Raw genomic sequence first — 24,677 nt, 5'->3', positions numbered from 1 at the left:
TTTCAGCTATTAGTATTAAACCTTTAAAATCAAATAATTAGTCCTAGACGCATTTCATATGCATTAAATACTATAAATAAGTGGGATTATTATAGATAACAGAAAATTTATTTTAAATATTAAAGATATTGCAGTATACTCAGAAAAGCAGAGCTAAGACCAACCAGGTGTTGCTCTGATTATATAAACCATTAATTTTATAGAGCATTATCTTTTGGAATTAAGTTCCAAATCAGGAAGGTATGCAAAGTTTGGAGGAGAATTGCTAAATATTAAATCCCAAGAACATTAGCTTTCCATCCAAAGTTTACTCCTACAAACAAAAGTACAAGATGTCTGAATTCCAAAAAGCAGCACAAATCAAATTACTGGGCAGATTGTATTTTTACAATAATCCTACAAATCACTACCAATCCTAAAAATAACATCTAAATAGAACAGCTTCTCTCCAGGTTTTCTCATGTCTCAATATTTTCATTTGCACAAATAAACGTAGACCTATGATTTTGCTTCAAGCATCGCATCATATCTTACGGAGTCTAACAATTACTCATTCAAGTGTGCAACGCAAGCAAACAGGCCTGCAGTGTCTCTCCTTTGTTCCTCAGACGTAGTTCTTAGCGCTAAGTTCCCTACTGTACTTTTGATTAACCTTATTCCACTGTGCTGGTAAAAGCTTCGACAATATAAGGCAAAGCACAGACTTCCCCCAAGAGATATGAATAATTTCAAAGACAGACTAATAGTCTAAGCAAAGCCACAACTGTAAAGGAATGTTAATTCTGGTGAGACCAGATACTGCACTGTCATTAAGTACGTTAAACACAGGCCCATTTAACTTTGATATGGATTGTTCCTTCCACCAAGGGCTGAACTCAGTATTCTGGAGTTTACCTAGTCAGAATCCAGTCCTAACACAGCATTTACTGCCTACTCCCAAAATGAATCAGTACAGAAACACTTCGATTTCAAACAACAATAACAAATACCCTTTGAGAAATAGACTAATGCAGACCCTTGTTACCTTCTTTAGCAATCTCTGAAATCCCTAGTGAAAGGGGATTTTGCTATTGGACCTGCACATTTAGGACTGCCCCCTGGTTTTACAGATAGAGGAGGCATCTTCAGACCCTGGGTTCTGAAGCAGAAAACAACCCCACGTATGTGGATCCTCAGGCCAGTGAAAATCCTTGAGTTCAGCGGGGTTCGGTCCAAGAGCCTGTGAGAGATCATGACAGACTTTGCTTTAAACTTCCCAGATACGAAAATACTTTTTCATGGGCCTAATTCTGTTGCCTTATTTGTTTCTTTTTAAATAATTTTAATGGGAGTTAAATATGTGATATGCAGGAAGGAATAGGTCAAGCTCTAGGCTTGGCAAACTTCTGGCTTTAACTACTAGAAGAGGAGTATAAATCTGTTACAGAATGGTATTTCATCGGAGACAGAGCACTGCTAATCATCCCTTTCTAGAAAAAGGAAAAAGAAGTTTATACCAAAATAAACATGAGTCTGTAGCTACAGGACCTACTATCTGCAGATCATTCCAGAAACATAGTCTTAAAAATAAGCACTTTCACACTTACAACTTATGGTGATGCCAAGCTCCACATTATGCTTCTTTGGTAGTTTTACATGAAATGTTCCACTGCTTGGTATAACTGATTCTATAAAAAAATATTTAAAATGTTAGATAATTTATAAGGCACAGCAATTCCAAGTGCATGGAACTATACATGTTAAGTTGATGAAATCACATCAGCGTTACAAGCCATGGGTGAAACACAGGTGCTGAAGTGAAGGAAGTAGGACATAGAAAGCATGATTTATAACTCTATTGGTAATTTCACGGTAATCCAATTTTTTTTAAGGTTTAATTGAATTTATGGAGATTGTACGGGCTGGCAGCCAGCTGAGACTGCAGGTTTTTAGCTTGTATGCAAGTTCTGTTAGCACACATGAAAATTTTAGTGTTGCAAGATAAGTTTTAATTAAAAGGACAGGAGATTAAGTCTTAAGGATTTCAGGGCTTTGTTGCTGTAGGTCTAACACATTTTTAACTATCTGCTAAGGTAACTGCCATGGATTTTACATCTCCTGGGAAGAAAAGGAATCGAATTGGTGATGGAGAAGCACCTGAAGCTGACTGAGCCAAAAACCACTTGAACATGCAGCACTGTATTTTAATCCTGACTTTTGACCTCACTGTTAGCAACAGTTTGGGCCTTGGCCTGAGAAGGAGCAACTGAAATTACAGCTATGGAAACATATACACGTGGCAGAGCAGTCTAACCATGAGTACGAGTCTGCTCTCATGGAGCAAGTGGGAGGAGCACAGACAAGTCCACTGACTGAAATACAGGTAACTTCATGTGGATTTTAATTACTTTCTCAGTATTTGGTTTTCTAATTTTTTAATATTTCATTTCCATACTATGGAAAAAAAGATATTTGGTGCTTTTTTTTTTTTTTAAAACATTATACTAGAAGCATGCATACTAAAAGATGCTACAGAATCACTCTAGGAAACCTTAGCCTGCATTTGACATCATTATTTATAATATCATTAACAATAATCACACTATGCAAAATACAGCACATCCAACATTGTAATGATTTCAAAAGAGCTACTGTCAGATGAACACATAAATCTTAGAAGTTTTTATTATTTACATAGTGCACATATATAAGGTAGACTTGTTTGATTTACACAATTTGTGATTTTATAGGTGTATTCTGTATGCTTAAACACATTACAGAAGAAAGGAAAGTTATTAGTAATAATAAAGATTCACCAGCAACATTAACAATGATTACTCTAGCTTTTATTAATTCAATTTCCATTATTTTATTTAGATTGTTGGTTTGAGATACCATAAGTGAAACTCTTCAGAGTTTTCTGCTTATCCACGCTTTTATAATACCTTTCTGTCTAGTAAAACATTTCATTAGCTGGCCTCTGCTCAGAAGAATATTTTTATCTCAGGGCAGAAAAATGTCCAGAAATAACTCAGAAAAGGGACTCTCACCAGATCTTACTACAGGACTTGTCATTTCTATTTGTGTTCTGAAGCACGCTGCAGGGCTACATGAAATGAGAAAGCTGTACAAAAAGACACACGTTTCAAATAAGTCACTTGAAAATTTAATGGTGTATATGTGAGAAGAAAGTCTCCACCTTGGATGACTAACACTTGCAATGTACTTGGGGTTTATTCCTTCACTTTTCTTGCAAGACGGAATAACAGTACATTCATACCTGCAACATCAAACTCTATTTCCAAAGTGACCTTGTTGGTGAGGGAGGAGTCTCTGAGCAGCTGATTGGCCTCATCAAATGTGCTGTCTTCCGTTGGGATACCATTTATTGCCACTATTCTGTCTCCTATTTGCAGCACCCCACACCTTGGTACACAATGATACAAAATAATCATCGGATGTCCATGTTACCAGAACCAGCAATATCAAACACATTCAACCTAACCTTGAAGGAGAAGTGGGGCTCAACAGTTTACCCAGGCACAGTGGGAGACAGAAGCTGCTGCTGCCCCTTTGCACCAAGACAGTATCAAGCACTCCCACCTCATCAGGTGAGCACTAGCCACTGCCTTCATGCCTCCACCCCACCCATGGACATCACCTCTGCCTCTCACCCTGGGCTACAGGTGTTACAGTTCTGCAATGGCAGTAGTACTTGCTTGTGCAGCTACTATTGTTCTCATGCCATGATTAAAGACATACAGAAGTGTAAAAATGCAACTGAAATGCTGCAATGAAATCACTAGTAAGTCAAAACTGTGACATTCTCTAAGAGTTGGTTCTGTACCAAAACTGAACAGAGCTGGATATGGCCTCCCCCCATGGCACACTGAATTATCACTATTTTGACTTCAGTGATGTTTCAGTTTTTTCTTTTTTTTTCCTTTTGCATGAGTATAGCTTCCAGTCTCCTGCTGGAGGACTCTCGATCATAAAAACACTGGTGCTTATCATTCTTCTTACAGCTGATAAAGCATATGAAACACCATTGTCAGAACAGACAGTTTATTACTTGCCACACTTCCATTGAGCAAGACCCTGCAATTTATCACAAACTGAAAGCAAGAAGCCCGAAGTACCCTGAGGAACACTCATCAAAACATACTTAGCAGCCAACTGCGAGAACCTCACCTTTCCGCCGGACTGTCAGACTCTATATAGGAAATGAGAGGTGGAGAAGACAAGGTCTCAGTAGCAAACACGCTACCCTGGAGCTGTATCCCAAACCCTACTACGGGGTCAGCTGTCAGCACGACTTCTGTGGTTTCTGTGTGGACGACCTGCCCAGCCAAACCAACAGTGCTAGAGGCTAAAGACACTATAAAACAGAGCAGACCAGGAGGAAAGACATTCATACACAGCAGAAATTTCACTGGTCTTAGAGTAAATTGATCTGTACAATAAACCTAGTCAACAAAACATCTCTTTTAAAGTCAATTTAGGCCAAAGGTTGTATACAATTATGTATAGACAGTTATGACATATGAGAGAATAGAAAAACACTTGGTGGTATGTTAGAACGAAACGATAGTTCTTGTACTGAGTAAAATAAATGTGTTTGACACCCCCACTCCAAAAATCACAGAATTTGAATTCCTGAATTGCTTGAATTCTGTTTGCATTAGGTTTGAGGTATGGATGAGCAGAATTTTCACAGGAACTAAAGGAACTGGAGGCGCAAGCCTATTCAGGCTGACTCCCATGAGCTCTTTTGAACATCTCACAGCAAAGCAGTGTTAGCAACAAAGCACGTGGCCCAGGCTTGCTTGCAAGAAATAAGGATGACTTCCTCTTGTACATGTTTACTACACGTCAGCAATTTGTCAGTCTAAGTGGGTAGTGGAAGTTGAACAAGCCCCTCTGTTTTAGCAGTATATCCCAAGAGATATAAAAAAAAAAGTTCTTTGGGGTCTCTCAAAGGAACTGGGGGACCCTTCTCTGAGAAACACAAGCAGTTACTTCTCTACTCCTGATTTACTCCAGCTCTCACTATTCTCACTCATGTTCTGAATAGGCTGCATTACAGAACAAATCAAGATAAAAACAACACTGAGATTCAATGCAATTAGCTATGAAAGGAGGATACTGCACTTTTAATTCTTTGATCTCTGCCTAAATGTCTATTGGATCATTGTTCTAATTCCCCCAGTGACAAGATACTGCCTTTCATTATGTCATACAGAGAAAGCTAGAGTTTTTCAATTCCCATTTGGACCAGTAATGACAATCCTCAAATGATAAGGATTCTGAATGTTTTCATGTTATACATCTACTCTATTACCGCTCCACCTCTAATTTCCTTCAAGAGCCATTTCTGTCTGCAGTAGCTACTAAGAATTAAATAAATTAGATCTGAGGGATTGTTTAACACTGGATTTTTTCTTTCTATATGTGAGAAAAAATTAGTTCTTGTTTTTATATTACAGATAATATTAACACAGCTGTGCAAACATGCCAGAGGTTCTATAAGTATCTCCTGCACTTTGGGGCTATAAGAATTAGACTTTTGCTCTGAAACAGTTAGAATAAAATCTGATTAATGTAGCACAGTTGGCAATTACAGTTCTGTTGCGAAAATTTCACTTGTCAAAAACCTCATGAATTTCTGTTTTCTCCCAGCAAAGCTCCTTTCAACTCTGAAAATGACTTTTCTAAATTACTGTGATTTCTCACTCATATCTTGTTTTAATTTTCCTTTTTAAGAACTGTTTTTTCAGTTACTCAATAGCTTCCTTCTTACTGTTTCTTTTATCTGCACTCAGTAAGACATGCTCATACCCAAATGCAAATACTAATAATTTGTTCTTACAAATGGACACCAGCTTTAGCTTTAGTGAGTGTCCTGGTTTTGGCCAGGATAGAATTAACTTTCCTTGGGCTGAGAGGGAGCACAGCTGGACGGCTGGGTCCGATTGATCATTGGAGTATTCCATATCATGTGATGTCATGCTCAATATATAGCGCTCTCTCACTAGTGTCTTTGCTGGTGTCTTTGTTTTCTGGGTCAGAGTGGCGGGATTTTTCTGGTGTGGGTGGATTGCTGCTGGGGATGGGTTCCGTACCAGTTGCCGCTCGGTGAGCCACTGCTGCATTTTACCTGTTTTGGATTATCATTGTTACTTTTGTTTTTGTTACTATTACTAATTTTTTTTTATTCAACCTACAAATTTCTTCTTTTGTCCCTCTCCTATTTCACGGGGTGCATGGGGGAGTAAACAACTGTCCAGGTGGAGATTTGCTACCAGCTGAGTTCAAACCACAACAGTTTTTGGCACCCAACGTGGGGCACATGGTTTGAGATAATGACAGAATGAGTAATAATGTTGATTGCTTGGCTCCTTGAGATTTTATCACCTCATCTGCAATATATATTTCCCATGCTATTGCTCACAGTCTGTGAAAGTAGGGTTAAGATTTTGTTTTTGCTGTACTATGATGGGGTGCTGTCAACAGCCCTGGGGTTACTTACAATTGTGCTTGAGGAATTCAGGAATTTCAGATACCTTTGGAATGTTGATACTAACATGGTCATCTTACTGCTAGAAGATAGTGTGTTCCTTCATGTGGTTCAGGTTTTGTTCAGGATTAAACAACTATTTAAGAATATCCCTTGGAAATCTACCCCAAGATTAGAGAATTATGAGTGGCTGGGGGTGAGAAGTAGCATGGGCTAGAAGAGTGGGCACCTCTGGTGTAGTGGAACTTCACTCCTGCACAGGTGCAGAATCCTGAAAAACTAGTAAAATATTTGGAAAAAATTATGTTGTCACTTGGGTAATTGCAGAGAGGCACAGCTCACTGCAATGTACTGGGGCCTAGCCCACGCTTACCGAGCTCTATTAAACACTGTTCAGCACCCTCAAGAGGAAGAGAAGGGCTCTGGATCTGGTAACCAAGTAACAGAAACTGCAGCCACTACAACCACAAGGACAGGCACTGCAGCTGAACCAGAGAACCAACCCACGATGGAGTCAGTTGCTCCCACACATAAGAAGAAATACACGAGCAAATTCCCTTGCAGTGTACAGGGTGATGATGAATGAGGCTCATCACAAGAACAGGAGGAGGAGGCAGAGCCAGTGATAGTCACCCAATCCTTATCCCTGAGCGAGCTGTGAAAAGATTTCAGCTGCCATCCAGGTGAGCAACTTGTTACCTGGCTGCTCCAACGCTGGGATAGCGGGGCCAGTAGTGTGGAATTAGATGGTAGGGAGGTGAGGCAGCTGGAATCCCTGTCTAGGGAAGGGAGCGTTGACAAATTCATTGAAAAGAAGACACAAAATCTCCATTTCTGGAGGCAATTTCTGTCAAGTGTGAGGGAGAGGTATCCCTTCAAGGAAGATTTTGTATGTCATCCAAGTAAGCGGACCACTATGGAGAGAGGTATTCAATACTTGATGGAGCTAGCAGTGTGAGAGATGGTTTACTATGACCTAGATAATGCACAACTACCCACAGATCCAGATGAAGTCCAGTGCACCCAGCCCATGTGGCAGAAGTTTGTACTGAGCACTCCCTCATCATATGTCAATGCATTGGCAGTAATGGACTGGAGAGACAAACAGGGACCAACCGTGGATGAACGGACTCACTGACTACAACGAAAGTCTCTCTTCCTCCCTGGTTGCGGCTGTGGAGAAATTATCTCAAGAATTCCAGCAATTTAAAGAGGAGATGTCCTACTCCCCACCTGCACGGACCAGAACCTTGGCTATTAGGAGCAGTCGCTTCTCTACTTGAGAGAACCAGCACACACCACAGGGGAACCTGTGGCATCGCCTGCGTGACTATGGAGAAGACATGAAGCAATGGGATGGAAAACCTACCTACCTCCTAGAAGAGCAGGTATGTGAGCTGGAAGGAAGAACATGTATAAAATGCAGTTCTTTTAGGAGAAATGCTGCTCCATTTTCCAGTAATCAAGTGCCAAAGCTAAGCAGAAACGACGATCCTATGAGAAGAACTTCTGACTTGTATTCACAGGAAGTGAGTGAATAAGATGTGGCTGAAACCCATGCACACCACACTAACCCATTTGTCGTTAGCGGGTATTATGGCCAATATTAGAGGGGCCCTGCCTCCAGCCAGGTAGAATACAGGGACAATCAAGTTTATTGGCCTGTGTGGATTGGATGTCCTGGCACATCTGACCCCCAGCAGTGTAAGGCTTTAGTGGACACTGGTGCTCAATGCACCCTAATGCCATCACATTTTAAAGGGGCAGAACCCATCTGTATTTCAGGAGTGACAGGGGGTCTCCACAGCTGACTGTATTGCAGGCCGAGATGAGCCTAAGTGGAAAAGAGTGGGGAAAACACCCCACTTTGTCTGGCCCAGACACTCCATGTATTCTTGGTACAGATTATCTCAGGAGAGGGTATTTTAAGGACCCAAAAGGGTATTGGTGGGCTTTTGGTATAGCTGCCTTGGAAACAGAGGAAATTAGGCAGCTGTCTGTGTTATCTGGTCTCTCAGAGGATCCTTCTGTTGTGGGGCTGCTGAGGGTTGAAGAACAACGGGTACCAATTGCCACTACAACCGTGCACTGACAGCAATATCGCACCAATCAAGACTCTGTAATCCCTATCCATAAACTGACTGGTCAACTCGAGAGCCAAGGAGTCATCAGAAAGACGCGCTCCCCCTTTTAACAGCCCCATATGACCAGTGTGAAAGTCTAATGGAGAGTGGAGATCGACAGTGGACTGTCGTGGCCTGAATGAAGTCACACCACTGCTGAGTGCTGCTGTGCCAGACATGCCATAACTTCCGAATGAACTAGAGTCGAAGGCAGCCAAGTAGTACACCACGAATGATATTGCTAATGCATTTTTCCCCATCCCCCTGGCAGCAGAATGCAGGCCACAGTTTGCTTTTACCTGGAGGGGTGTCCAATACACCTGGAATTGACTGCCCCAGGGGTGGAAACACAGCTCCACCATTTGCCATGGACTGATCCAGACTGCACTGGAACAGGGTGAAGCCGCAGAACACTTACAGTACACTGATGACATCATTATACGGGGTAATACTGCAGAAGATTTTGAGAAAGGGGAGAAATTAATCCAAATCCTTTTGAGAGCCAGTTTTGCCATAAAGTGTGGTAAGGTCAAGGGACCTGCACAAGAGATTCAGTTTTGCCATTGTCAGATTCCAATGGAGGTGATTAATAAAATAACAGCTACGTCTCCACCAACTAACAGAAAGGAAACACCAGCTTTCTTAGGTGTTGTGGGTTTCTGGAGACTGCACATACCAAAGTACAAAGTCAGATTGTCAGCCCTCTCTATCAAGCGACCTGAAAAAAGAATGATTTTATATGGCACCTGGGGCAACAACAAGCTTTTGAACAAATTAAACAAGAAATAGTTCATGCAGTAGCTCTTGGGCCAGTTGGTACAGGACAAGATGGTAAAAATGTGCTCTACATTGCAGTTAGGAAGAATGGCCCTATCTCTCTGTCAGAAAACACAGGGAGACTCAGGGTCGGCCCCTGGGTTTTGGAGTCTGGGATACAGAAGATTTGAGGACTGCTGTACTCCAACCGAAAAGGAGATGTTGGCAGCATATGAAGGTGTCTGAGCTGCTTCAGAGGTGATGGGGATTGAAGCACAGCTCCTCCTGGCTCCCCGACTGCCAGTGCTGGGCTGGATGCTCAAAGGGAGTGTCCCCTCTACACACCATGCAACCGATGCCACGTGGAGTAAATGAGTTGCATTAATTACACAATGGGCTCGAATAGGGAGCCGCAACCGTCCAAGAATACTGAAAGTGATTACAAACTGGTCAGAAGGCAAAGATTTTGGAATGGCACCAGAGGAAGAGCTAATGCGTGCTGAAGAGGCCCCACCAGATAATGAACTACTAGATAATGAGAAGCGATATGCCCTGTTTACCGACAGGTCCTGTCACATTGTGGGGAAATATCAAAGGTGGAAAGCAGCTGTATGGAGCCCTACACAATGGATCGCAGAAGCTGCTGAAGGAGAAGGTGAATCGAGTCAGTTTGCAGAGGTGAAAGCCATCCAGCCGGCCTTGAATATCACTGAGCAAGAAAGGTGGCCAGTGCTCTACCTCTCTACTGACTCATGGATGGTGGCAAACGCGCTGTGGGGGTGGTTACATCAGTGGAAACGGAGCAACTGGCAGCGCAGAGGCAAACCCATCTGGGCTGTTGAATTATGGCAAGATATTGCTGCTTGGGTAGAGAATCTGGTTGTGAAAGTACACCATGTAGATGCTCATGTACCCAAGATCCAGGCCACTGAAGAACATCAGAACAACCAACAGGTGGATCAAGATGCTAAGATTAAGGTGGCTCAAGTGGATCTGGACTGGCAACATAAGGGTGAAAAATTTCTGGCTTTCTGGGCCCATGATTCCTCAGGCCATCAGGGAAGAGATGCAAGATATAGATGGGCTCATGACTGAGGGGTGGACTTAACCGTGATTGTTATTGCACAGGTAATCCATGAATGTGAGACATGTGCTACGATCAAGCAAACCAAATGGTTAAAGCCCATTTGGTATGGAGGATGATGGTTAAAATATAAATATGGGGAGGCCTGGCAGATTGATTATATCAGCTTCCACAAACTTGGCAAGGCAAACACTATCTGCTTACAATGGTCGAAGCAGCCACTGGATGGTTGGAATCTTATGCCGTGTCCTATACCACTGCCTGGAACACCAGTTTAGGCCTTGAGAAGAAAGTCTTGTGGTATCTTGGCATGCCAGAAAGTATTGAGTCAGATAACAGGACACATTTCTGAAACAACCTCATAGACGCTTGGGCCAAAAAACATTGTATTGAGTGGATATATCACATTCCCTACCATGCACCAGCCTCTGGGAAAATTGAGTGATACAATGGGTTCCTAAAAAACTACACTGAGAGCAATGGGTGGTGGATCTTTCAAACACTGGGACGTGCATTTAGCAAAAGCCACCTGGTTGGTCAATACCAGAGGATTGATCTGTCTGCTCAATCAAACCTCCTACATACTGTAGATGGTGATAAAGCCCCCATCATGCACATTAAAAATATGCTGGGGAAGACAGTCTGGGTTATTCCTGCATTGGATAAAGGTAAACCCATGCATGGGATTACTTTTGGTCAAGGACCTGGGTGCACTTGGGTAATGCAGAAGGACGGAGAAATCCAATGTGTGCCTCAAGGGGAGTTGATTTTAGGTGAAAGTAGCCAATGAATCACACAGTCAAATAACCCTGTTATTGCAATTGGTGACCCACAACATTCTCCTGCCATATCCAAAGCCTTCTGCTCCACCTACTGAGCAAAAATCTCTTCTTTTACAAACTACTTCTTTTGTCCCTCCCCTATTTCCTTGGGAGTGGGGTGGGGGGAGTAAACAACTGGCTTCATGGCAACTTGCTACTGGCTGAGTTCAAACCACAAGAGTGAGAAATAGGTTTCTTCAGCCCCCAGAGCTGCAAAGGCTAAAATATGACTAAGATTCATTCAGAGTTAATATAATACTAGATCCCCTAATGTACCCTCTGAAATTCTAAATTTAGGACATCCGAGCTAAGAAAAGTTCAATTTTCCCTTTCTTTAAGGTCATACAACAATTACTTGTTAGCTGCATCTTTGTTTCCCATCACTTATGTGTCCATTCCCCCATACAGCAGGCATCTAGCTGACACTGTAACTTTCTTACTCTTTTTCTAATACACTACCAGGAGCCTAAAGGTCTTACAACATTTATTTCAACTTTTAGGACAGCTAAGGTCTTAATTCACATTGGGAAATTTACTATTTTTGGGATTTAGAACTCACCCTGATAAATATTTTGATGATGTGGACACTTAAAAGTGACAATTAGGAATTCCTCCCATTCCCAAAGAAAAAAAAAAAACCAGAAACAAAAAAAGCAGAGAAGAAAATACCCTTTCCAAATCATGTAACAATAGCTATCATGCCAGAGATACCCAAACTGATGATTCAGAGATGTTGGGGTTTGTAACTAAACAATAATTGCCTCAAGAAACACTGCTGGGTTTTTTGCTGCTTGATGGATTCAAAGTTTTACAGGTGAGGAAGCAGCCTTACTGATTTAAAAAGGGGGCATTGATCTATATGTAGTTCCAGTGAATCCTGGTTGCTGCTGCTAGGGGTACAGTTTGGCATACTTGTATAGTGTTTGTCCAACTCTTAGCAACAGTCCTGGGGGCTGGTTTACTATATAGTCTGCAGTTAAGTAAATAATCTTGAATTTGAAGATTATGTACTTCTTACTTTTATTCCTGCAGACACATGAGAAGCAGAGCACAATGTATTTAAAGGTACATATATGGATTACTATGCCTGCAGTCTCCCACTCTGACCCTTGAGAAATTGCAAAATGTTCACTATTCCTCTTGGTAGCAGCTAACTTGGATGTGCTGAGAAAATAGTACCCACGCATATCCAAGACACTCTCTAATTTCTACCAGATAGGCAGTCCTGGTAACTATCATGTAAATTGGTATAAAATTGTCTCACTTTCAAGTACTAATATGGACTTATTACAAAATACTTCAGGATTTAAACTTTAACCAAATAATAATCTAAGTGTTTCTACAATTCCAGACTTTAAAAGCAAAAAAAGCAGAGGAAGAATAAAAATTGAAAACAAGTGGCATAAACAATAAAGCACATGACAGCAGGGCATGCCTTCAATTTTTACAGCCACATGTCTGGAAAGATCCACGTAACTAATGCAATGATTGCAAAATCATGGCCAGAAAAATCTTGTAAACTCCTATACCATCACATATCATGATGAATTTTGGCATGATCACATTACATTATGCAGGTTTTCCTAAATAATTTGCAATGTAAACTTTATAGCACCCTTCACCTTTTCTTCCCAAATGATGTCCTAACAGATTATTAGAAGTTTCACTAACAGACCACTCAAATGGTCCAACTGGATTAAAGAAAAAAAAAAAAATCCCACTAAAATTAAGAGAGTGTGATATTCCTTTCTATGAAAAGGACAGCAGTCAAAGCTACCTGGTTCTCATCAGTCCCCAAAAAAGGGAGAGGGGTAAGGTTTTCCAAGTTCTGTTGATGGATGGTGGAAGGGTACAGGACCAGTCATTCCCTATCACGTTCACTTGCAGAACATTCAGACCAGTGCAGGCCTCTGAAGTTGACTGTTACTGCAGTCACAAGTATGGGTATAAGTCTAGTAACAGGAGTAAGGAACTCTGCACGGGCTAAAAAACAAGCTCACAGAAAGGGCAAGCAAGCCTGGCTGGCCAGCCAATTCCTCCACGGCCAGCTCTGATTCAGGGTTGCTGATGTAGTCCCTGCATGTAGCGAGGCACAGAGTCACCCAGTGATGGGCCAATTCCACATATTTCGTAATGCTCTGTATCCAGACCTCACAATGCAAATGCCTAACAAATTACCCCACAACAGAGTCTCATCCTAATTCGTCCTAGTTAGAAATTTGTTTAATCATAGCGGCCTGTCATTCCCAGGGCCTTCTGACTTGAGGCATCTTTCAGGTGAGCTGCAGTGCTTATGTGACTGTCCCACTTAAACCTAATGTCACCGGCCTTGTTCTCAGCCTTTGCAGGATAGCAAATTGCAGGACAAGGCTTCCTTGAAGGAAAAATATCTGAAAGATACAACAACACAAGTAACAACTGTCTCCAAGATCCATAATAGGATTAGCTTTCAGGATTAACAGTCCTTTGATGGATGGAACAGCTATAATTTAGCACAATGGAAGAACTATTTTTTGCATCCAGCATTATTGTACTACTCAAATAAATTACTATTAGTGTAACATTACTACTGTTTCTTACATACATGTGAGAACACCTAACAGCTGGACCTCTGCTGATACCATAGCATGGATGGACACACTATCTCCCTAACCCAAAAGAGTGCATTAGAAGCTAATGTCAACAGATGAGTTGTAAAAAATGGCTGATCAGATTAAAAATAAAAAATGCACTCACAAGCAAATTTTATGTAAAAATATTTGCTTTATGAAAGAAATAAGAACAAGCAATAAAAAACTGCAAGAAAGTAAAACCTCAGTTCCTCTCTCAAACTCACAACTCCATAGTGACTGACTTTAGTTGGAGGCTGTTGGTTGCTCTAATTTTGCTATGACCATGGGAAATCTTTAATACAGGGCAGCAGCACTGTAATGTGCAGCAGCTCAGTTTTTCCAGAGTGCACCTGTGAACATTATTAGCTGGAGCAGACAATTTACAGAGCAGTTCTCAGTTCCCTGCTCTGGAGGAACTAAGCTGCTGAGTATCATATGAAGATGGACAAGCCATAAGGAGAGGTGGCACTTACATGGAGTCTGGGAAACAACGTGCTGATACAGCCATACTCTCTCTCCAGCCCAGTGAATACTTAACAATACGCAGAGTGAAACAGCCTGAAATACACCCACCCTGGCTTGGGAAATTACTGACTTATGGGAAATCCATGCTTTGAATCCCAGAGAGTGGTCAGAAACAAAGCCATTTAGTCTTCACTGTTATTTGTTGCTCCTCCCCACAAAAACAACTGTACAGGTTATAGTGTAGATGTAAACATTAAAACTACCTAGGGACGTACTGTGGCAAGCTCTTTTTCCATAAAAATAAAGTTGTTTGAGCTTACCAGCCATCTGGTTTTGACTATTGAGCAATCAATTTTATTCCCTGATAGAATCGGGAAGAATTGAATAAGAAATATGAAAATCACTTCAGCAATGGTATAACAGACTCTTCCAGAATTGTCTGAAGAAAACATGCTTTATATATTACAGATGAGATAGCTAAGCTGCATGGCCTCTACTCATCTCATTTTAGCACTGGACAAATATTTTTACGCTGTTTCCCTACATCTCTCAGAAAATCCAACTGTGCTCTCTTCTGCCTAATACATATATTAATTAAGGTACTTTGTACCTTTTTTCAGTATCTTCCCCCTCCTCCACCCATTCACTGCACATTTTGAGCAAATGCTATTACCACCTACAGGAGCTTTTGAAGTCCTTCTTTTTCATCCTCCGCCTCATCATTGTCCCACGTGGGCTGGTGGAGTAGAGGCTGCGAGGTAAGGTCCCCATGTTCAGGGAACTCAGGCTGTATGCGCTCATGGAGGTAGGAGAGAAGGATGAAGACACCAAAGCTGCTGTAAGAAATCAAACACTTGGCATACAGCACTCAAGTCTTCACAGAAGAGTGCAGCACATGCCTGTAACTTATCAATGAATCAAACAATGTGTATGATGCACAGGAATGGTTTGTGCATTTTCAATAACAAAGACATTAAACCACATAGGTGACCCTAGGTAAAAGTATAGCCAGCATTTCATGAAAATACCTGCTGGAAGGTAACAAAGATACTGGAGATACAAAAAGTACATTCATAGTATACAGCTTACTTTAGGCGAATCATGTTCAATTAAATTTTTCGACACATATCCATGAACCAATGCAAATACACTGATTTTATAAATGCCTTTTTGTAGTAGGTAATTTCTGACAAAAGATTTGTAAGTAATGCTTTGCATTCAAAAATCATGCTTTATATATACTATTCAAATCTAATGGTCTACTCATATAGTGGAAGAGCTGATTCATTCAGAATTTTCAAGCCTTTTCCTGTTTGCCTTGTTACAGAAAGGAAAAGGTGTAAAATGTCAGAAATAACCTTGGCATGGCTATGAAAAAGTGTAGCATCCATAAAACTGAAAAGGTTTTAGTGCCTGAAATGGGAAAAGTATGAGTGAAAGAAGAGGGGAGGGAGGAGAAGGAAGAAGAGGAGGAGAGAATATGTCAGCAGGAAAAAGCATGGAACATTACGAAGGCTTTTTTGAGGAGTCGCTTTCTGGAATTTCAAGGCTGGCATCCTGCAATGGTCAGGGTGGTAGGTGTTATAATGGTGGTAGGTGAGAAGGCTGCTGTGGCTGTTGGCACACGAATCCCAGGTAAGTTGCCTGTTGCTTCTTTGAACCTTCACTGCCCGCATGAAGGGATGATGGAAAATCAGAAAACAAAAGGACCAGAGAAGAGGGAAAAGTAACTGAATTGCACAAACAAAAAAAAAAAATCCAAAAAGGAAAATAAGATAAAATTAAAAAATTAAATAAATAACCTGGTCTTGTCTTCTTACCAGGGGATGCTAGCTTGAGGACAGAAATAATATTTTTTCTCAGAATAAATGCCAATCAGAAGATTGGGTTTTTCTGTTTTCATGTATTTGTTTTTAAAAAGATTAGTACTGAATCAACTTCTAATCTCATTCTGGCTTTAGGAGCCAAGATTGCAAACTTCCTTAGAAAATACTAAGGTATTAAATATGACCACTGACTGAAGCTTAGTAAGTCTCTGCTTGCATTCACCTACATTAAAAAGACCAACCAGATACTATACATAGCACTGCCTAGAATGGAGATGTTTACTTGCCAGTCATTTCAATTTACTGCACTGACATTTTAATTTTGCCAACCATCTATTGTTGGCATTATGCTATTCAGTGCAGTAAACCACTACCCTGGGCCAGCAGCAGAAAAACTATCCTGAAGACTGGTTAATAAAGGAAAGAGCTCTTACTGATTAGTTGGATGTGCAATTTAATTTTTTTTAAAAAAAACCCCTTGATCTTCAAAACATTAAAATGATCCTTTTCTGGATTAAATTTGAGACTGCATTTGATTGCTGATTCTACCGATGGAGAGTCTGGGATATGCCAAAAGTGAAGGCCAGTATTTACCAAGAGAGCAGGAAGCATTTCAGTTGATGTGTTAAATATTAAAGGAAAATTATTGAAGTCACCCTTCATTAAATACAGTCTATTCATCATTAACTTCAGCGTAGACATGTCCCTGCTGAACCATAGAGGAACACTTCAAACTGGAAACTATTCCTGAATTTTTGTCTTAAAAACACTGAGGGATTTGCTCCTACTATGCACCGTAAGTTACAGTCCTTGGCCCATGAGCTGCATTACCTGTGTCTCTTTGCTACCTGATATAATGTCTGCAGACACATATGAGCCCATGCTGGACTTTAGCAGTAGCCAAAAATCTGGACTGTTTAGGCTGGACCAACACCTTGTGTTCACATCTTACTCCATGAGGCAAAATAAGGGGGAGAAGGGTAGTCACTGCAGCAAACACTGCACAGTGCTTCAAGAAAAGCTATCATTTTGTTTCATTTCAGATTACATGAGTAATGATCTGCTAATTGTCTGAACATATTAACCTTCCTCTGACTCAAAAGCAATGCCTGTCACTACAGCAGCACACACCAGGGAAGGGAGAGAAAAAGGAGAGCAGAGGGGCCCACCATGTCCCCCCGCCTTATGGGGTGGTTGGGACTCTGGAGGCCATGGCACTGCGAGGTCTGCCCCTGTGCCCTTGACTGGGATGTCCCGGACCTGTGTCCCTCCCTAAGCACCCCCGCTGTGCCCTGACATATGTTTGAATCAAAAGATTTTTTTTATTTTTTATTTTTCCTCCCTCAAAAGATAACAAAGGTGAGGGTGTCGTGTGATGCCAACACCAGGAGGAGAGCTCAGCACCACCAGCCAGCCTATGTCTTGGGGTACCTCACCCACTGGCATCATTGCTTGTGATCTCAGAGACTTTGGAAAATCTCACGTCAGCCGGAAAAGTCCCAGAAACAGCGGCAGTAGCCTGATATGGCCATATGTATCTTACAGACTTATCATATCTCTTCAGATGAAACTGTCTCTTTGATTATGTGCACAGATAGCAAGATTTCAAAATTTTAACTATGGTGTAAAAATTTAAATCTGATAAGAACAACGTGGGCAGGTGGATTTTCATTTTCAAGTTGCTGTGAGCCTTGTTTAATTAAAAAGACTGCTTCCAGCAGGAAATTATCTGGTAGTCTTTGATTTTTTTAAAATGTTTGATATTCACGCTAAGAGCAGAGATAAAAATGTCCTACAAAGTGGGAAGGTACACAAATTTAGTTTGCTCAGCTTGTAGAAGGATAATCCCAATTCAGCAAAAGTTCTGTAAAAGAAAATCCTATTCTGTGTAACTGTAGTAATTTAGCAGTAATTTGAGCTATTCCAACCCAGGGCTGTGTACAGTGAACATAAAACTAATGGAGCAGCAAGAGAAATGAATGTTAGCAGCACAGTATAAAGGAAAAAAAAACCCCAAGAAAAAAATCTGATCTTTTATAGTGCTCTCCATTTTATTTTAGGGCTAAAATTTCAATTTATTTTATATACTGACTTTCCTACCCATCTTAAATTCCTAACGTGTTCCCATAAGACCAACAACTGAGCTCAACAGATACAGCCCTAATGACTCAGCTTATCCCAGACACATAAAGGGAGCTTTTCAAACTCTGCAACATCTAGCCCATACCACACCTGATGAAAGGTTGTTTCCAAGAGGGTACTTGCTTCCATAAAGCATGTTACATTTTGAATTGGTTGTGATATTGGAGTAGCACCACCTGGTGAGAGGCTGGGAAAGGCTGTAAATATCCTAGTTATTCTGCCTTACTTAAGAAAGCAATTTTATTACCTTAGGGAGATTTCTCCCCAAAAGATGCTCTTATGTAGCTTTTGCAGATCTGCCTGATATGATTTCATAATGGCCAGTTCTTAAGTCTGGCACAGCAAGAGCACTGCTTTTTCTAAGTATCTACACTGGGTCAAGGTTACTAGCACATTAACAGCATCAATGTGTTTTAAATGTTGGTTAAGAAACAAACTGCTTCAAGTAATACAATCATCTACACAAATCTTTGGCCCTGGTACGCATCTTCCTAAAAGCAACACTCTTCAAAGGTTTTTTAACCAGCCAGAAATTGACTGTGTGACATCACTTCAAAAAAAGAGAAAGATCTGTTTGCAACGTACTGTCATAACTGAAAAGAATGGAAATACATTGCATGATTTGGTCTCCAGCTCATTCTGCTTCTGCAGTATCACTCCCTGATCCCTCACCCCTCTAATTGGCTTAATTAGAAAGGGGAAAGAGGTGCAGATGAATAATGTAAGAACATGGTATCAACAAGGATTACTTTTTGTCCACCCTGGTCTAGAAGAAACTAGTGTCTCCTCAGCCATGTGTTCAATACTCACCACTCTGACAAACTGAGTAGAGCACTGCTTATCCAAGGACATCTTGGATCTTAGATGTCCAAGAACTGATATTTCTAGGCCTCAAAACTCCCAGTGATTGCAACAGTAGAGTCAACAGGTGTCTTTATGTACATAGACAAGTGTGCAGAGCCATTTGTCAGTAAAACATTTCCCTCTCTATCCATAGGAATCTCAGAGGGTACATTAAGGCCAAGAAAACACAGAGCTTCTCAGAAACTGCAAAAACATAACCATAACCTGAGGAGCTGAAACAACATTTACAGACATAACTACCGCAATAGGTTTCTTGGCCATTCGGGAAGGGCAGTCAAAGGAAAAGACAGAAAAAGGAAAGGGTATTTGGTGCTACAGATCCTCTTACCGTGCTCCGGGCCTTTTAGTGCTAGACGTGTCTGGTGGTGAGGAAGGATCTCAAGTCTGACATTATCCGCCGCATTAGCCAAAAATTGTGTTGCTTCTGCCAGTGTACAGTACTCCATGCTGGTGCCGTCAATGGACAGAATATGGTCTCCTACATGTAATGCACCACATCTACATAAAAGGGGAAAAACTCAGTATGATCAGGTATGCTCTTTGCTTGGAAAATGAGTTTCACTGCCTTCAGACTGGTCATGACAACTATGAACGTGTTCTTTTTTTCAAGAGAGATTTGTGCTTTGTAGGCATTGTCACTGGTCAAACTTTATATCTATTAGTACAAACCTTAAAAACAATTCAGTTAATACAGTATATGCCAAGACATCACTCACAGAACTGGAATGGGGTAGCTGACTATAAAAATATGTGTGAATGGCAGCAGAATAAAATGAGAAGAGCTTAAGAACACTCAAATAACTTGGTCACATATCCCTCACACAAGCACCCAGTTCATCATTTTTTGAGTTATAGTTCAAACATTTATTAGTACAAAAGCTGTAAATGATGATGAAATTATGCAGTAGTCAAACAAATAATGAAACCAGGGCTGGCATGGTGACTTGAGGAGTGGGGTGGGGAGGGGGCTATCTGCTAAATCTTGCTGCACTCAAGAGACTGGCTACTGGATGAGTTGAGAAATGCAAACACAGCAGTCAGCATCCCGACGTACCAGTCAAGTGGACAGCTCCTTTAATTGGTTACCCCCTGCGAAATGGGAAAAAACAGAGGGAGAAAATTAAAGCATCCTGCACCATTGAACTGGAGAACACCCCTGGATCAATGGCCGTCACTCTCAAAGTTTCTACTGTAGGGAAAAGCCCACAGAGGAGCTGTAGACTCACTGCTACAAGTGGGTGCTACCAAAAGCACCGTTGTCAAGGAGGAGTTACAAGGTAGGGTGACTGGGGACATGCAGGAGGAATTTGCTGCTGAAACATAACATTTAAGGAGTTTTTAGATAGAAATATGTATATAGAAATATACTGTATATGTATAAACACATACACACAAACACACACACGCACACACTCCAGTAAAGATCCCACAGCTCTGTTACAGATGTTTAGACCACTGGGGAAAAATATATATATTTTTTTTAATGGTTTAAATGGTTTTATTTAAAGGTTTAAATGAAGTGGAAAAATTACAGCAAAATAACTTCAAAATACAGAAGCCAGTCTTCCTAATACCTCAGTTGTATTCTTAAATGTCAATAAAAAAATACAGACATAAGAAGTTCCATATCACTGTGCCACAAGAATGAGTGATATATTCTAAAAGAACACTTCAAGGTTGCAAAGACTCAAAATTTAATCCCTTGACAGCTGTTCCATGTTGTGGGCTTACTTTAAGAATTCTAGTGGGTTATTTATTTTTTTAAATACTAATTTCTGCACAGCATTACATTTAGTAGTCAGAGCAGATCTCTAAAAACTCCTGTGTTGCATAGTGCAAGCAGACAGTTACATATTACATGGGGGCTGGCTTATGTCATTGTATACTACATGAATGAGCTAGAGTAAATGGTGTCCTGAAAGACTTAAAATTGACAGTATGGAACAATGATCTGTCAAAGTGCTAATTTTAAGACCTACAACCTCGGGAGCATCTGGTTCAGTCAATTTTACCAAAAAAGGGAAGGGTTTCTTTAAAACCAAACCAAACAAAAGCAGAAATAAAATGGATGTATGGACCTGCAGTGTCAGCCCTCTGTCACACTCACCTGTCTGCAATACTCGCAGATTTGATTTTGTCTATGACAATGACCTGTTTGTTGCAGCACATCGAGGTAGTTAGTGCAACCCCAAGAGCAGCACCTGGAGTTTTGGCAACTTCAACTAGTAGTGGCCCAGACGCTGTTGCTACTGAATCTGTTGAAATTAGAGAACGAAAGATCAGTATTATACCAATGTGGTACTTAGGCCATTTTCCTATTTTCCCACATAAAATCTCCATGGCTATTCTATTTCTCTAACCAGACAACATGCCACTTAAAGAAATTCTGGAATAGCATCAGTTTAGGTGTCAAGAATCAGCACTTAATGTTGAGAATTATAAAAGCAATAGGAGGTTTGTGAATCTGGGATGTCTATCAGCTTCCAAGTGTGTCAGAATCAGAGGTGGACCAGGTTAGGGAATCAGGATGTGTTAGCGGATCACTCTCTTGAACAACTGAAGCTAAAAATTACCTGGAATTTAAAACAGGCATGCTGAAGAAAGAATTAATTAAAAAAAGGAGAAAACTATCTAAAAAAACAAATAGTTGAACAGGTTAGAGAAAGATGCTAAATTAATTTTCAGAAAAGAAGCGGAAGGTCTGTGGAGAACAGCTGTAATAATCAAATGAAGAAGGTGAAGAAAGGGTCTATCAGAAATGTCTCACAAAAAGAAAGGACAATGTAGGAGAAAATGGTGAAACTGCAGAAGGCACGACAGCTAGAAATAGTAGGATTTAAACCAAAATGCATGTGAGGAGCAACCTGATGTAGCGGAAGGTGTCCCTGCCCATGGCAAGGGGGTTGGAACAAGATGATCTTTGAGGTCCCTTTCCACCCAAACCATTCTATGATTCTATGAGGAGGTTCACAAATTTCTTGTAATATCCCATCACTGGATAAAGTAACACCTTGCAACAGGGCACAGATAGTAAATGACCAACACTGAAAAAAGAAAGCAGAAAAACAGGAGGCAGTCACAGTCATGATTGATGACTGTGGTGAGGAACTATGCCCAAGAGAGACAAATGCTAGACAGAGCAAAGAAGAAAGACAGCAGGCTGTGTCCTAAATGCCAAAACACAGCAGGCAGTGATAAGGATGAAGTACATTCTGGAGACTGCCTGAGAACTCCTACTAACCGATACCCATCGATCAACAGCTGATCTCAGTGGAGTAAGACAGAGTAAGTGAAGGTGTTCTTTAAGGACATAAAAAGACTGAGACAAAGAAAGTGATACCAGAAGCCTTTGGAGATGCTTACAATCAGAATAAGGAAAAAATGAATAAACAAAGACTTATGCTGGAGTAAAGTTACCAAATGTCTTGCTAGCAAACAGGAGAAATTTGTATTCACAGAGTACTGGAGCCTGCTGTAAGAATACTAAGAAAACATTCAACTGTGATAGTCTCTCAGAAGTCCCTGAGATTGAAGCTTTAAAAGAACTGCAGCTGGGCTTCAGAGTATGGAGGAGAAGACAGATACAAGATATTCCATTCAGTCTTAAATCTAGAAAATCAGTCCAAAAATGTAATTCTGACACAGAAGAGAAAGACTGTGAATCAGTGTACTACAGCACAAAACTAACAAGCTATATGAAGATAGAAGAAACCGAATGAGAGCTTCATTAATTAACACTCAGCTAAGGTGCTAGTTAGAGTGCAACACAAGTAAACTGGATATAGAAATGGAGTGAAAAAAGGTGCTTGGATAGGTTAATGTACATGACCAGTAAAGCATCAGTTAATTATTACAGAACTCCTCCTTCCCCCATGACTTGAAATAATTGTTATATTCCTGTTGCCTTTTTTCCAGTTAGAAACCTGACAGTTTGAAGGGGAGATTTAGTATTGTTGAAAATGCCCATTAAATCTGAGCAACTTGTTTTTCTGCCCAACTGGGACTGAACTTCCACAAGCGCTGTCAAAATAATCTGTTCCACAAATTTGAACCTAACTTTAAATTGTGATCCAGAAGAAGAGTCCACTCAGTAGCATTCCTGCCTGGAGCTTTGGGCAGTAAATAGCTTTAAAGTTGGATGAACTGCACTCAGCAGCTACCTGTTTTTCTCTAGTAACTAAAAAAGGAGGTTACACAATCAAATTCCTGGTTTAGGTGCCTTGGTTAAGGGTCTAAGTAAGGCAGGATGCACGCAGTGACTTGTGTACAGCCAAATAAATGCACAGAGCAGAATTTAAGAATTCCCATTTCCCGTTCCTGTGCTGAGAAACAATTATTTTCTTCTTGAATATTCCAGTAGTTTCTAGAGCTACAAACAAGCTCGCATTTACAAACGTATGGGAAGAAGACTCAAACAATGTCTGTCATCAGTACCGTGACAATCAGTACCGTGACAAAGGTTTGAACTCGCATCGATCCAGAAAAAGGCAAAGCTCAAATTGTTATTGGCCTTTTCCAAGCTCTTTCTGTAATGATTGCCTTGAGGAGAGGAGAGGAAAGGAAACTAAATGCAAATGTCTGTTGAGAATGAGTAAATCTTTCAAGATGCTGCTCCAGAATTGCTAGAGAAACGCATGATCAGCTTATGCCCTAGCATTATTTCCCAGGTGCCTGTTGAAATGCACAGGGAAAGCAAACCAAGGCAGACAGGATGAATAAATAAGATATACTACATTAGAGGAATCAGAAGAGATGGAGTGTGTCTAACTGTGGAAAATAAACACAAGGAAGAAAGATCTGAAGGCAATAATCAAGCACACACTCCCTGACAGAGAAGGATTAGTTTATCAGGTTGAAGTAAAGCATGGATATGAAAAATGAATCATACAGGTGTAAATTATTCATGTGTGAAGATGTTTCAGTCATTAAGATATTTACACCGTGACCGAAGCACTTAAACACTATGTTGATTTATTGGCTATGTAATTACATAAGATATACTGATGAATGTTTGTGTGAAAAATGCTCTGATTTCTGATTCTGTTAATCATTTTTCTTACTTTTGAGCACTGCATCTCAATCAGTATAAGAGGCTTGATTAAAACCTCCCAGAGGAAGCAGCATTGCTTTCTGCACGCTAATACATTTCTTCGGATAGATAGCAGCATACTTTTTTTATTCAACAGCTTAAAACACTGGCAACAAGGGGTTTTATTTTGAATATACTTTTACAATACGTAAATGTACTATATGATATATAAAAACTTGGATAAAATAAGCAGTGTCACCACTCTCCCTCACCTCAAAAGAAAATCACAAATGATTTTTTAAAGTTGAAAAAACCCTAGTTTTTATCAGAATTTCCAGTGGAAATAAAGACTAAGTGATCACATTACATGCATTTGTTTACATACTTGTAAATATATGTACCTGATAATTCTTGCCTATCCTCATGGTTTGTTGAATCCAGTTCAACAACTGATGGGTG

General features: G+C 40.5%; 1 protein-coding gene across 17 annotated transcripts in view; it reads right to left on the bottom strand.

Annotated features, from left to right (window-relative positions):
• Window positions 1-24,677, bottom strand: part of GRIP1 (glutamate receptor interacting protein 1) — a 235,284-nt gene that overhangs the window by 34,185 nt on the left and 176,422 nt on the right. For 13 of the 17 annotated variants that reach the window (XR_003397644.1, XR_003397643.1, XM_026841100.1 and 10 more), the window contains 7 exons: window positions 21,297-21,444; window positions 19,518-19,687; window positions 15,868-16,023; window positions 15,038-15,190; window positions 4,171-4,357; window positions 3,260-3,405; window positions 1,587-1,667 (listed from right to left, as the gene is read on the bottom strand). Coding sequence is in view for 15 of the 17 variants with exons in the window: in XM_026841100.1 (XP_026696901.1) it covers window positions 1,587-1,667; window positions 3,260-3,405; window positions 4,171-4,357; window positions 15,038-15,190; window positions 15,868-16,023; window positions 19,518-19,687; window positions 21,297-21,444 (1,041 nt within the window). In the remaining 2 variants the exon portion in view is untranslated. Of the gene's footprint in view, window positions 1-1,586; window positions 1,668-3,259; window positions 3,406-4,170; window positions 4,358-15,037; window positions 15,194-15,867; window positions 16,024-19,517; window positions 19,688-21,296; window positions 21,445-24,677 lie in introns of all 17 variants that reach the window. The other 4 variants (XM_026841104.1, XM_026841116.1, XM_026841105.1 and 1 more) reach the window with 3 other exon arrangements.

The sequence above is a fragment of the Athene cunicularia genome (assembly GCF_003259725.1).
Source record: "Athene cunicularia isolate RWA chromosome 1 unlocalized genomic scaffold, athCun1 chr1_part2, whole genome shotgun sequence".
NCBI classification, from domain to species: domain Eukaryota; kingdom Metazoa; phylum Chordata; class Aves; order Strigiformes; family Strigidae; genus Athene; species Athene cunicularia.
The sequence above is the reverse complement of the archived record's forward strand: the minus strand, read 5'-3'. Positions and strand labels throughout refer to the sequence as shown.